This window comes from Panthera uncia (genome assembly GCF_023721935.1).
Source record: "Panthera uncia isolate 11264 chromosome D3 unlocalized genomic scaffold, Puncia_PCG_1.0 HiC_scaffold_8, whole genome shotgun sequence".
Lineage (NCBI taxonomy): Eukaryota > Metazoa > Chordata > Mammalia > Carnivora > Felidae > Panthera > Panthera uncia.
In genome coordinates, this window is record NW_026057586.1 from 60,998,466 (window position 1) to 61,013,655 (window position 15,190).

Here is a 15,190-nt window from a genome sequence, read left to right on the forward strand (position 1 = left end):
TAACTCATTCAATCTTCAGAACCACCCTAAGAAGCAGGTACTATCACCAGAAGTGATACTCAAAATCTGAACGTGAGGAAGGCACCCCACCACCCAATGAGAACAGAAGCGTCCTTCGCTGTGCCAGCTGTTACTCTTCTATTCACTTGGGTCAGGTGAGTTACTGAGGCCCTGGGGAGGAACCTATGAAGGATTTGAGGCAATGGCTACTTACCCCCCCACCCCAAAGTATTCCCCATTGTGCTAGTTGTTTACTGGCTGAGTATCAGCCCTGACTCTTACTGTCCCCATTTTACAGATGAGAAAACTACAGGGGTGACTTCACTTGCCCATGGTTACAAATCTAGTAAGAGGCTGGATCTGCACCAGAGGAGTCTGGCTCCCGAGCCAGTGCTCCTAACCAGCATGTCACACTGCCTCTCTTCTACAACCACACACGTACTTATAACAGCTCACATTTATGGAGTTTTACTAATATGTTAGAACCTGTTCCAAGCCCTATGCAAGTATTAGCAGCATTTTCTAGCACAAAAAGACTCTGTTCCTCCTCTAACCTGTAATCACTTAAAAAAAGTTTTAATCAAAACAATAAATCTATGTCATAAAAACTCAATTCAAAAGTGTGCACAGAAGAGAGTAACATGTCATCCCAAAGTCCTCCCACCAACCAGTGCTACTGAGTGCAGAACAGCACTCTGGTATTTCTCTCCAAATATCTAAAAAAAAAGATGGAGAGTAGTTTTATAACAGATATATTTTTTCTTAAGTTTCTTTAATAGTATTATATAACAGTTCTTGGTAAGTTGTTCACTGACAAACCTACAAAATTCCTGCTATCACAAGCCCAAAACAAGTCAATAATAGGTTAGCCACATGTGACTAAGCATTCCCTTACTTAACACCTACTCTCAACTGGACACTGTGCATGACTCAACATCAGACAAATGGGGCAGATAAAGAGGACCAGCAGCATGAGATTTGGGGACAAGATCTAGAGAAGACCCACCGGGGGTGGGTCTCAGCTTTCCAAGTGATTCTTACACACAGTGAAGTTTGAAAACCCCCAATGACATTCAAGATCTCATTTCAGCACTAAGACTTAAAGCGTTATTATTGCCCTTCCCATCTTAGTGATAAAGAAACCCAGGCTTAGGGGAGTTGGCCATATAGCCAGTAAAGAGTAGAGCTGATCTGAAGCCTAGTCTGTCAAACTCCAAAGCCTGTGCTTCTACAGCTAACACTATAAGTAACACTGCTACTCTATAAGTAGCAGGACACCGAAAATCATCTACCCATTTCTGAAAACTCAAAATAAAGTTTTTATTATAGTAGGTATTACATGTTCTCTGGGGAAAACTACAGTAATATAAACATAAATAAAATAAAAAGCATCTGTAACCTCAACATCCAGAAACAAACACGAGTAGCAACTTTGATGCCATTCCTTCAAGATTTCATAATCCATTCCTTCAAGATTTCATAATAGCCCCTTTACTATCTTGAAATACATGCACAATTTTGAAATTGATATAAAACCTTAACCATAATATAAAGGATAAATAAAAGGAAAGTAATTTATAATAAAATGGTACAAATTTCAATACATAAACGTTTGTGCATGCCAGCACTAGATGTAAAAACTGCCCTCTAGGGAAGAGGACTGTCCTGCTGAGCCACTGCTCCAGCGGCGAGATTAAAGCAAGAGAAATGAGGAGCCCTGATTATTAACCAGGTGCCTAATGTGGGCATTTACTGATTTCCAATTTTCTGCTCTATAAACAATGTTTTGGAGGACATCTTGCATACACATCTTTACGTGCATCCTTAAGTATTTCCCTAGAATACAGTCCTAGAAGCAAAACTACTGAGTGTGTGCATACTTTCAAAACTGCTGATATACACACTGCCAAACTGTCCTCTTGAAAGGGAGTGCCAATTTAATTCCCAGCACTAAAACTCTGAGGAACAGTTCTGAGAAAAAAAAAAAGGAGCATGGTTATTAACGAACATTTCATCATAAGGCAAAAAGAATGGGAAGTGGGGTAGAAATGAAGACAATTAAAATAACTTACTCCTAAAAGTGACTGAAATACCAAACCCACACAACTTTAGAGACATTCCTCTTTTTGTCGACATGTTTCAGACAGAGATGGTCACCATCAGTTCTAGTTTTCTTTACATGTTGCCCCACCCAGGCAAGGTGACCAGGAAATGGTTACACAAAATCATCTGGAAGGAGGGATGCAACATGGTAAAGGAGGTCTGACCCTGGGGGAGGGCAGTAAGACAGCAGGACACCAAGGGACTAGAGATGGGCCCCCATGGGGGGATGGGAGGGCTGGGAATCACCTTGGAATCACCTGGGAACCTCATCTGCCCCACTGCTGTCCTCCCCCACAATCCCCTCAACCCAGTCTAGGATATCTGGAATAGAGTTCAAACTGGCTGGACAGGATTTACAAATTAGGAGCACCTGGGTGACTCAGTAGGTTAGGTGTCCAACTTTGGCTCAGGTCATGATCTCGAGGTGCGTGAGTTTGAGCCCTGTTGGGCTCTGTGCTGACAGCTCAGAGCCCGGAGCCTGCTTCAGATTCTGTGTCTCTTGCCCCTCCCCAGCTCGTGCTCTGTCTCTCTCTCTCTCAAGAATAAACATCAAAAAAAATTTAACAAAAAAAATTTTTTTAAAGGATATACATATTTTTTTTTTTGAAATGAGAAACGAAATGGAAATTAAAAGAATAAAATATCACAAAACACTTGGGAGAGATATGATCAGAACGCTTCTTAAACTGATTTGAAAAAAGCTGTCTCAAGACATACGCAATTCAGATTTAACAGTTTTTCCCTAACCAAAACAACTGTTCTCTCAGTCTTGAAAAATTCATAGATGATACTAGAATACTAAAAACTGGGATTTCACCATTGCCTAAATGTACAGCAGAACAATTACCAAATCCAACCCCAAAAAACTGACCAACTTCATAAGGCAACTACGTACGGCATGCACATTCTCCCCCGCGTGCGTTAGAGAGGCCTGTGAGTGCTGTGCTGCCCGAATCTGGCATAGCTGGTGCACAGAGCTACTGCAATGTGAGGGAATACTTGCTTTCTGACTCTAAATCTGAAAAGTGAATTTACAGCTAATCCACATCAATTAATAAAAATCATTTACCCCATCAACAGGAGTTTTTCCTGGTATAAAAGTCACTCGAACAAAACGCTTGTTGACGACTTCCAGTCTGTCTACCTGGAATTTTAAAAAGTTAATATTCAAACATAAATTTACAGAGAAGACAGATATTCTTTTAAGCCCATTAAAATTGCACATGGTATTTTAGATGTACAAAGAACAATGATGAACAACATAAGGAGGCCCCGTTGTTTCCCCTTCTGGCTTGAAAAATAAAACATCACAAATGCTGTTGAAGCCACCAGTCACCCCCTCTTCCCAGAAGTGGACACTCCCCACATTACGTGCTGACTGTCCCAAAGCCTGTCCTGGTGCCTGTGCCACACAGATGTAACCCTGAACATACACTCACTGTCACCTGCTTTTAGACTTTAAAAATGGTCCTGCTTGGTGTATATTCTTCTACAACTCTTTTTCCCTTCCTGTCGTATTTTTGAGGTTCATCCCTGCTGACAGGTCAGATCTGCGGGGTACTCCACTTTGGGAGCACACCCCAAGTTATTTATCCATTCTCCTGATAGACATTTAGGCTGTTTCAAAACGTTCACTATCGTAAGCAATGCTGTCATGAACATTCCTGCAGATAACTTCTTGGGCACATCTTTAAAGGTTTCTCTGAACATGTACCTATAGACAGATCCAGTAAGGCTGGGTTGCAGGGTACACATACTTTACTATTCTATACTATACTATTAATAGTACATTTACTATACTATTATTTACTATTCATTTACTATACATGAAACTGCTCTCCAAAGTGGTTCTCCAATTCACACTGCACAGCAAAATATTCTATATCCTCACATATTGGTCTACATCCTCACTTGCTAACAGAAGACTTTAATTTTCGCCATTCTATGGGTATAAAATAATATAAACTTGCTTTTTTCTGTAACATCCTAACTACATAGGATTCTTAAGAACACTTTTAAAGACCTTCTAAGTTCTTTAACCCTAAGTTCTAGGTTGATCTGGAGCATGAGCCCTTTGGAAGAAGCTTGCTTTCTGCTGCCATTAAATCTGCAATGGCAGGCAGTTTGTGAGGGAGCCCTGGGTAATTCCAGGAGGAGGTGGAACAGGGAACTATCTGTTCCCAAAGCACGTCATCTGGAAAGGACTAAAGTACTCTACCCCCCATAAAACTGCTGGAACAACAGTAGACAGATTCCAAAGAACCACTAGGCCAAAAGGAGATGCCTCTATGGAGAATCTTCCCTGAGGCCCTGTCACCACACTTTGAAGGATAGCTGTAGCCCCCTCCACAACCAGACAGGAGTTACTTCTTAGAAGGCAGGCTCCCTAAAACATCTGGGTATTATACATAAATATCCTGGCTTCCATGAGAAACATTAACCTCAAAAGTGTGAGTAAGTAATCACTTCCATCCTCACCTTATTGAACAATCTTTAAAAATAACTTTTGATTTTCTATGCTACCAGTAAGTATTACTATCTTACCTTTATTTTATCAATTTCATTGAAAAGCCCAATTCCAAGAGGTTAAGTAATCTCCCCACAGTGACACAGCAGGCCTAACCTGGTTTCTCACTATCACTTCATCAATTCTAAGGTGGACATTTTTCATATTTTAACATCTGAGAAATTAGGATATGTTTGACAACTGGTATTTTCTAGTTTCACTGGCAGCTTACTAAATTTTTCTTAGGAATGGATAAAATAATGCATCTCACAGGCCACAGCATCTCAAAGATGCTGGAGTAGTCTCACTGGGTAAAGTCCAACTGGTAGTGACAAAGGCTCCCAGCAGCCCTGCCTGGGCCCCCACTTAGAGCCCATCCGCTCTCACTTTCAACACTCGGAGTCACTTAGGCACCCAAGTCCAAGCTCAAGGGAGATTAAGAGCCGTGGAGTCATAAAGGTGCCAGGAGAGGCTGGCACATTCTAGCAGGGGGAAGGCGGGACTGAGGACACACAAGAAAATGAAAGGAGACAGAGGACAGCCGGAGCAAGGTGAAAGCTAGGTTCTAGTAGAAGTGAAAGAAAAGGATTTTGTGGTAAATGTGGGGACAGCTGGGCCAAAACAAATAGGGTTGTTCTTCATTGCAATACTTTACAGCATTAAAAAAAAAATCAAGATGAAAACAGTAACTTTACAACGGACAAGCTGGCTAACTTAGTTGACTGTTACTTTGTCGGCCCAATCTACTGAATTTCACCTTTTGAACCACTATAAACCACCAATCCAATAAAATACTTACTACTCCTTTGGAAAGATAGTTATTGACAAAGTCCTTCCAAGTGATTTCTCTCCCGGAGCTCTTGAACAGGAAGTAAAACATGACTCCACCCCAAAACAGAGCAGTCCAGAGAAAGTACATCCGGAATTCCTTGTCATCCCATGGAAAATCACCCTGGAAAAAGAAAGAGACAGTCTCTGTGAAGAATGAAAGGTCACAATAGGATCTATGCTATATTGGACACAAATCCCTCCCAACCTCTCCTGGGGCCGCTCCAGATCCTCCAAATTAACACACAGCCTGGAATCAAACCTTCTGGAATCTGGACCACCAGTGAGAATCATCTTTCTTGCCACCTCGTTTTCCACTGCCACCAACTCCTCCTCCGGAAGGGCGCGGGGTAGCAGCTGGCTTTGATTCTGTTCATAAACAGAGAGCACATACCGCAGCACAGCAGCATTTTACATCTCTCCACAAAGTTTTCATTAATGCAGCTTAACAAAAGACTTACTGCAAAAGTTCTCGCAATAACTTGTTAATCTTTTTTCATTAAGAAGTATCTAGAGCCAACTATTAACAGCTGTGACCTCGTTGTTGGGTTATATGCTTAGAAATAAACGTAGGCTGTTTCCTTCTGGGAATCAGAAATAAGAAACCCTTTAGCATCCCTTATCACAGCTTCTCATCAACCAGCAATTCTGGAATCAGCCTGTTTTGTCATGGTGTCCCGACCACATTCGTTGTTGTACTCAAAGTTTGGATGAGTTTGAAGGAAATACTGTTTTCACTCTGTTGTAACTAACATACATGTCTTTGATGTTACTATAAGATAAGGAGGCAAAGTTTCAACGGGCACACACTAAGGGTTAGCTTCATTATTTGATAGTTACACCAGGTCCTTGTAAGGCAATCCAATCCTGTACCTCAACTAGATTTAAACCAAGCATAAAAGTCACTGGGCACAGAATAGCTATATTCCCGGGAAACCAAAGCATCAATTTTGTTGCTATTGTGGTTTTAGAACAAGTTTTGACCTTGTCTGAGGAATCACAAGTATATCTAGGACTGGAATCCACATTTTTTCAAATGACCTTGACACCTTAAGATTTTACTTAATTTCTTTCTTTATGCTCCTGCCAAGTAGGAACAATAAAATGTGAATAACACCACCTTCCTTAGTATCAAAAATGAGTGAAGTTCCAGCCTCTGAAAAAAATCAAAACATTATACAAATCTAAAAAAAAAAAAGACTTCCTGCAAAATAGCTTATGGCAACCGATCATTCTGCCATGAGGAAGAAAAGAGACTAAGAGCATTCAAGGAGGCTTGCCAGTGCTTTCCACACGTTATCCGCGATACTTGCACAATATACCAACAACCAGGTAAGTATACGACTATACCTGTTTTACAGATGAAAAGGTGTAGCTTAAGGAACTTGGTAAGTAACTGGAGGCAGTGTTAAGTGACACTGAGGAGTGACAGAGCTGTGACTGGAATGCAGGTAAATGAATTCCTGAGTTCCCAGTTGAAGGCACAAGGTAGGTGCTCCCATTTCCCACTCCCATGAAGTGAACACTGTTAACAGTGTTTCTTTCTTCTGTAGGCAAGGCGTGATTTTGATTAACTGACTAAAAAAAAAAAAAACCCCACCTCACCCACATGAAATTAGTTTCCCAGAATCTGAAATTAGTCACTGTTAAGGGTTGAACTGTGCCCCCTGCCTCCCCAATTCACATGTCAGGAGTCCTAGCCAATTGTGATCTTATTTGGAAATAGGGTCTTCACAAAAAAAAATAGTTTAAGTTTAAAATGAGGTCCTATGGGTGAGTCCTAATACAATATAACTGGCATTCTTATAGAAAGAGTAAATTTGGACACAGACCTGCACAGAGAGAAGGCGGTGCCAAAAGACACAGGAAGAAGACAGTCATCTATAAACCAAGGAGAAAGGTCTGGAACAGATCCTTCCCTCATGGCCCTCAGAAGAAGTCAACCCTGCTGACACACAGACTTTGGGCCTCCAGCCTCCAGAACTGTGAGGCATTCGTTTGTGTTGCTCACGACACCCAGGTGTGGTAGCCTGTTACAGCAGCCCTGGGAAGCTAACACCTTTCTCCCCACCCCCACATCCTCTCAAAGAATCACAAAAACTACTCTAACACCTTCACCTACCACAAAGCGGACCCCTCCATTGTGTAGGATGGGAGGCTGACATATTCACCCCCCATGATGCATACAAGGAGTTTCTGCACCAGTCCTAAGTGAGGCAGGGCCTGAGAGAGAAAGCCCTACCTGTAATGAGGCACAGCACTAGGAAACAGAGTCAAGTGCGTTTCTGAAGTTGTTTGACAACATCCCCTACTATTCCGGGACAAAGGAGCACCTATACAAAAGGTACCCAACTGGTTGTAGTTTAAAAACGGACCTACTATCATTACTCTGCCCCAAACCAAGATAAAAAGACTGCCCACCACACCCCTGGGAAACACTGCACAAATTGCCCATGTCACCAAAGCTCCAATCAGACCACACTTGCGCTTCTCCCTTCTCTTGGCCTCGCTTTCACTCCTTGCATTTTTTGAGTATCTATTTGTTTTCCAACTAGATCCAAGTTCATTTAAAAACAAGGGCTGAATTACATTTTTCCCTAAAAACAAAGATGCCAGCTGAAATGTGCCAGGCATTGTGCTAAACGCTATCACATGTGGGAAATGGGGACAGGAGTCTCAGGGCCTACATAGTCCCCCCCAGCCACCAAAAACACTGAACCACACCAAAATATATATCAGATAAATTGCATGTATTAGATTTCTAAGATTTTTCTCAATGATTTAGGTTACGTGTCAAATATATTTACCAAGCATGATATAACAGATACTGACCACTCAATATCTCTAAGGTGACCTTAAATTAATTCGATTTAAAAAATGACAAGAAAATATGAACAGAAAATTAAGGTGAAATGAAACACAGGGTCTATAGAATTTTGTACGTACTTGTAACCTCTCACTTCAGAACTGCCTTAAGAGAACATGTGCTTTGTTCGGTAAAAATTATCACCAACATCATATACTAGAAAACAGTAAGTTCAAACATAGTCTTTTTAAAAGGTACCTTTTTTTTCTCCCACAACTTCTTTAGTTTCACTAGCTTTTTTCCCATTTTTTCCATTAGGAAAGTATTTTTCAAATCCTGTTAGAAAAGAAAAAAAAATACACACCCTCAAACTAAAACTCATTAGGTTTTATGTATGCGTGTTCATTTTTAAAGCTGATACATCATTAAAAAGTATAAACTATAAGTGCAACATTTCTTGTGTAGGAGTAAGTCAAGGTCTAAATAATACAGTTCAAAAACAGAGGTGTTAAAGAAAAAAGCTTGATTTGCAAGCCAATTTCATTACCTACAAAAGTGTTATAATCAAAGGGGATACATTTTCATCACTGCAATCAGACAAAAGGAAGTAGGGGTGGGATTACTGGAGGAGACGGAAGTTCAGAGTCAACCCGAAATAACAACTATGCATCTATTTAGTAAACACCTGCTGCCAGCACATCTTTAACAAGAATGCAGAACATTATGATCCCACCTAAGTGTGCTTACCTTTTGGAGGTCGAGAACAGAATCTTTGATAAGCAGCAATTACATCTGTCAAGAGAGAATTTCTGCTGGTTGTTGCTTGGGTTGTAGCATATCGACAAAGCTGCAGCATAACATATAAATAAAAGCGTAAAGGTTATATCAAAATAAAAAAGTTTAGAAGAACTTCCTTTCCTAATATCACAAAGTGAATTAAATGTTTCTCCCTTCAATGGGTGGTTACAGACTAGCACAGCCATCACCCCCATTTAAAGAGAGGACTAGGGTTGCCTGGGACTCTGCCACTCTATTCCAGTAACCAAACCAAGAGACATTAGTATGATCCAGAAGACAAGAATACTTCAAAATCATGCCTAAGTTAGAATTGTGGCCCCATTACTATTCTCTGCCAACACATTCACTTTGGCATTGTTTAATTTGTAGCACTCAAAAGACAAACTGACACAGAAATCTGCTCCTTCATGCTGTCCCGTGGGCAGGGTCTATAAAACTGCAAGACATTCACCTGAAATTACAGAACAGTGTGGCTTGTAAATATAATACTAAATACCTCCTAGTTCCAGGAGAAGGAAGTTACAGTCCCACATCACTGATAATCCTTACTCTAGTTAACATTTGCTAAAGTTATTCGATATACTGTCATCCTGGTGAGAACGCTGGTGATACAAGTCCCATTACAGATACATCTCTGCCTTAATAACATATGTTGCTAAAAAGTTACTTTTTAAAGTAAGGTCTAGGTAAGTGAAAGTATAACATAAACATACTGAACAAGCTCCCTATTAAATTTTTAGGCACACAATTAAAAGCAAGGTTCATTGAGAGGATACATCCAAATCTGGCAATGAAAAACTTCAAGTAATCCTATCCCTTTGCAAAGTGAAACTTCATCACCAGTTTTTGGGAGGATGAACTTATAAATACAGATGAAAATGTTTAAAATGAAGTTCATCTGTATTAGCATCCACCAGCATTGCTGCCTCTATGGTCTGATGAGGAAAACACAGCATCGGAAAACCACTTCACATCCACTAGGGTGACTATGATCAAAAAGACGGTAAGAAGAGTTGGTGAGAATGTGGACAATGTGGAGAGCAGAGCCCTCGTGCACTATTGCTGGGAATGCGGAGCGGTACAGCCCCTCTGGAAAAGTTCAGCATTCTCAAAACGTTAAATGCAAAGTTACCAGATGATCCAGTCAGTCCACTCCTACCCAAGAAAATGGAAAACATATGTCCACACAAAACCTTGTACATGAATGTTCACAGCAGCATTATTCACTAGAGCCAAAAAGTAGAAACCCAAATGACAATGAACAGATACATGTGACACACTAAAGAAACGAAATATCATTCAGCCATAAAAAGGAATAAAGCACTGATACATGCTACCACATGGATAAACCTTGAAAACATTATGTTAATAAGTTAAAGACACTGGACACAAATGGCCACATAGTATATGATTCCACTCATATGAAGTGTCCAGGATAGGCAATCTACAGAAGCTGTAGATTAGCAGTTGCTGAGGGCTGGAGGAATGAATGGTTGGGGAAAAATGGAGAGTGGCTCTAATTGGTTACAGGCTTTGGGGTGATAAAACGTTCTGGAATTAGTAGCGATGGTTGTATAACCATGTGAATATACTGAAGACCACTAAGTTGTACACTTTAAAACGATTAATTCTATCGGATGTGAATAACAAAATGTCAATAATTAAAGAATGAGCTGATTTTACTTCAAATTAATATACAATTCTACACAGCAAAATAAGACAGAAACACTGACAATGATCTTGGTTGACAGCAATGCTGGTCTGACAGAATTTGGAGCTTCTGTTGTTAGCCCTCCCCGACCTCCGGGAACACTTGGCCTATGAAACAACCACTAATAATAATAACGTATCATAAACGAATACAGTTTTCAATACCAAATCCATTAAGGGTATAGATTAAAATGATTTGTTAGTCAAGATGGACAAGGCAGCAAGTCACACTGATTCACTGGGCCATCTACTCTAGGCCACACACTGCTAAGTGGTGGGGAGTCCCCAGTGGGGCAGGTTGGAGGTCAGAAGCAATCCTTACCTCCGGGAAGCTCAGAAGTGTAAGGGAGAGTGTGGGGACAAATCTATCACAGGATGGTATAATACATGTAACAATACAAAACCTCTAAGTATATACAACAGAGGTAGGTAGCACAGAAGAGGAAGTGATTACATGCTCAAGGGACCTAAGGATATTACAAGTAGTGACATCTAGGTCTGGAATTTGAAGGAACCATAATCACCAGGCAGACGGTGTCACAATTTTTAATTCTGTTAAAGCTGGAAATCTGAATTTTTTGACTGATGATCTTTAACACATCTGGTAGGAACTTCAGTTATGCATCTATAATGGGAGAAAACGACTAGTTCCCAGGGATGCTACCATGAGGATCAAATGTAGTAACGCATGTAAAAAGCACTGTTAAAATCGTATGATGATACCTAGATTCAAATGATCATTTCCAATTACTCTGAAAGCTTTTTGAGAGTAAGTGCTCATCATCACCTTATCAAGTAGGTCTTTATGTCACCATAAAGTACAGAATTGGACACAAGGTATGTACTCCATAAATACTTATTGGCCAGTAAACCGCCTTCAGGCTCTATCTTCAAATCGTGTTGACCTGGAATACCTCTAGCAATAATCCTATAACTACTTTTAATGCTGAAGTTATTTTCTCTACAGGCACCATCAATGAAACTTTTCTCTGCTTATCTAATCCAAGCCCATTCAAAGGATAATATAAAAAAAATATCAACTCACAAGATTTAAGTTCAGAGCACCTCATTTTAGAGGATTATCTTTTATGTTTGACATTAGGAGCACTTTTTAGCTGCTTTATCATCAGTCTTATTTCTCTGAGCATAAAACCTGAGAATGGACATCTCACATCAAAGTCTTCCCCAAGAAAACTGTGAGAATCGTTCTTGTCTCTGACCTTTAACAGCAGCACAAACCTAAAGGACAAAGTCCTTTCAGACTCCCTTGCAGGTAGCACAAGAATGCCCTAATGTCCCCAGGGAATGTGTCACAGACTCCCCAATCAATCAGCTATTGCTATCTTCTAATACTGAGTCCAGTATTTACTAGGGACAAAAGGAGACGGCAAGATACTATGGCAAAATGGATGTAATGCAGGAAACATGAGGCCTAGTGCAGGGCAGTAGGGAGTAAGAAACAAATTAAGATACCCAAGACAGGCAACAAAGCTTCGAAGAGTAAAAATCATGAATGCAGGTACTATTAATATGCCCTTTTAAGTGGAGAGGCTGAAAGTGGTTCCTCAAGGGCATCTGGCTAGTAAGTGGCAGGTTCCTGTGACTGTCTCCAGGGCCTTAACCACCATGCTCTTTTGCCCCATGCTCCAAGGAACCAATGCAAGGTTGGTCTCTAAAAAACTGGCAGACAGCAAGAAACTGTCACTGAAATAGCTGATATCGCCTACCCATCACATGAACCTTTACTTGACAGATTACAGCCACGGTCCTGTGACAACACACTATCCTCACTCCAGAAAACGGTATTACCATAGCCCATACGTGTGGTGCCCTGTTACCACCAAGAGAGAAATAGCCTCCCACTGAGGACAGGGCTTCTTATGCAACTAAAAACATCCTCTACTCTGAAGAGGTGACGTTATTAATAATCATCGTTAGTATGTATTATCTACTATGGGGCAGATCCAGAATGCCAGCAATAGTCCCATTCAACAGATGGGGAAATGGGGGTTCAGAGGTTGAGTAGCTTACCTCCAAAACCTGTGCTATCATTAAATCACGCTCAGGCTGCCGACCCTTAAAACACATGCACAGCACCTGCTTTCTATTTTTCCAATACCATGAAAGCAGCTCAAAGTAAGGCAACCCGTGCTGGAGATATAACAAATTCCTTAACGTTTGTAGGTCTCAGTTGCTTTACCTATAATATGGTTCGGCCCTGAATCAAGTCAGAGGACCCTCCCAGATGATTATTTTGAAGCTCCCTGACGCACAAATATCTGATTCTACCTGTTTTCAAAAATCCAATTCTCTACCAAGGGTCTGACACGCTGATGTGACCCACGAGATAAATGATCTGAAACGCAGGGCGTCCTGGCATGGAACACGCAGCGCACGCGGCCTCATTCACGCGAGGAAGCGGCCCCTGACGCCCGCGAGCGCGCCCAGGGGCCGGTGACCTTGACGCCCTGCTCTCCAGGGCCGGAAGCGGGCCCGAGGGCCGAGCCGGGCCGGAGGCGGAGGGCGCTGGGCCTCCGGGACTCACCGTGCGGAGGCAGGACCGCTCGGTGGGGCCCATGCGGCCGCCAGGCACGAGCAGCAGTGGCAGGCCGCGGGGCCAGCAGCCGCCCCGGCCCCACAGCCGCAGGCAGCGGTGCGCCATGGCCGCCAGCGCCGCCCGCTCGGGCCGGGGGCGCTGCGCAGGCGCGGCTGGGCGGCCGGCGTAGGGCAGGCGGCGACGGCTGGCCTCGGGCCGCGGGAGACAGCTCGGAGCAGAGAGTTCGTGAACGACGCTGCGGGCCCACGGCTCACAGGCGAGCCCACACTCTCGACGCGCGCGTCTTCTCCAGACCCCGCCCCTCCCGGCGTGCTAACGTCAGCCGTAGGGCGGGCGCTCCGGTCCAGAGCTGCTCCTACGGCTCCGCAGCGTCCTCTCTCCACCTGGGCTAGAGGCGGGGCCTAAGCAGGAGGAGCGTGGAGAGCGAGTGGAAGCCAGTGGGTAGGGCAGAAGGAAGAAGGGAGGAAGGCAGGGCTAGAGGCGGGGCTTAAGGGAGGAGTGAGGGGTGCGGGTGTAGAGGCGTGGTCTAAGGGGAGAGGCTTGGGGTGGCGGGCGGGGCGCGAGGGTGGAGCTGGAGGCGAGGCCCAAGGGAAAGGAGGAGAGCCTACAGGGCGGGTGGAGGGGGGGGCTGGAGGCGGGGCGCAGGCTGGGGGGCGGGACCAGCCGGGAGCTGTCGGGAGGCAGCAGCCCAGGCTGCTGGGGCCCCAGACAAATGGACCTTTACCTGTCAAGGTGCGAGGCCATTCTCGACATTTTGGGCATTTACACACGCTAAGTCACTCGTGAAATATTTTATTGAGCGCCTAATCAGTCAGTGGCGGCAACGTCCAAGGCTCTGAAAATGCCAAAACACACATCCCCAACACTAGGAGAGCAGCGCAAATAATCACAAACCAGTGAGCTAAATGCAATAATAAAAGTGTTGGGACATCAAGCTTGGGCCCATCAGGAACCGTTTCAAAGAAAAATGATTCTCAAATGAACTCAGTGGAACTGCACACTGTTTCGCACACCATGACTGTGAAGTAGAGAGAGGACTTGGGAGCCAAGTTTTACATGTCCCTCTGTTTCCTATTAGCTCTACCAGTAGTATGTATGATATAAATGATAGCTAATGTTATGGATGGGGAGGAACAGGAAAGGCAGGAGATGAGGCTGAGGAGGGGTACAAAGGTGGCATCAGAAATGTCGTATATGCACATATACAGTTGGGAAAGATCTGGAAGAACAGACATTAAAATGGTAACAAAATTTCTCACCTGTCACAGTGGCAAAATCCAAAATATTGACAACTCACTCTGCTGGCTAGGCATTCTCAGAAATAACTGGTGAGCACACGGAATGGTGAAAGCCTATAGAAGGGAATTTGGCAATGTCTGCCTAAATGTTAAATGTGTGTATTCTTTAACCTGGATATTCCATTTATGAAAATGTACCCTAATGACGAGCTTGCACACATGCAAAATGCTGTGAGCACAAGGTTAATCATTACAGCATTGTTTGTAGTCACAATTATTGGAAATAAACATTCATCTGTAAGGGACTGTTTAAAACAGTGGTAAGTTTGGGGCACCTGGGTGGCTCTGTGGGTTAAGCATCTGACTTTTGATCTCAGGGTCATGAATTCAAGCTCCACTCTGAGCATGAGGCCTACTTTTTTTTAAAAAATGGTAAATTCATATCGTTATTAAAAATGTTTTTTATCAAAGTATAATTGACATACAGTATCCTATTAGTTTCAGATGCACATGATAGTGATTTGATATTTTTATATATTATGAAGTGATCCCCATTAGTCTAAATACCATCTGTCACTATACAAAGTCCTTACAATATTATTGACTATATGCTCTAAGTGGTACATTACATCCCCATAACTTAT

At 42.6% G+C, this 15,190-nt stretch overlaps 1 protein-coding gene across 1 annotated transcript in view; it reads right to left on the reverse strand.

Annotated features, from left to right (window-relative positions):
- The window catches only part of AFG3L2 (AFG3 like matrix AAA peptidase subunit 2), a 39,764-nt gene extending 26,136 nt beyond the window's left edge, over window positions 1-13,628 (reverse strand). Inside the window, exons 1-6 of the mRNA XM_049620453.1 lie at window positions 13,297-13,628; window positions 8,991-9,090; window positions 8,502-8,579; window positions 5,700-5,806; window positions 5,409-5,561; window positions 3,173-3,247 (exon numbers count right to left, since the gene is read on the reverse strand). Coding sequence (XP_049476410.1) covers window positions 3,173-3,247; window positions 5,409-5,561; window positions 5,700-5,806; window positions 8,502-8,579; window positions 8,991-9,090; window positions 13,297-13,413 — 630 coding nt within the window. The 5' untranslated portion in view covers window positions 13,414-13,628. The remainder of the gene's footprint in view (window positions 1-3,172; window positions 3,248-5,408; window positions 5,562-5,699; window positions 5,807-8,501; window positions 8,580-8,990; window positions 9,091-13,296) is intronic.
- Between the last annotated feature and the right edge of the window lie 1,562 nt (window positions 13,629-15,190).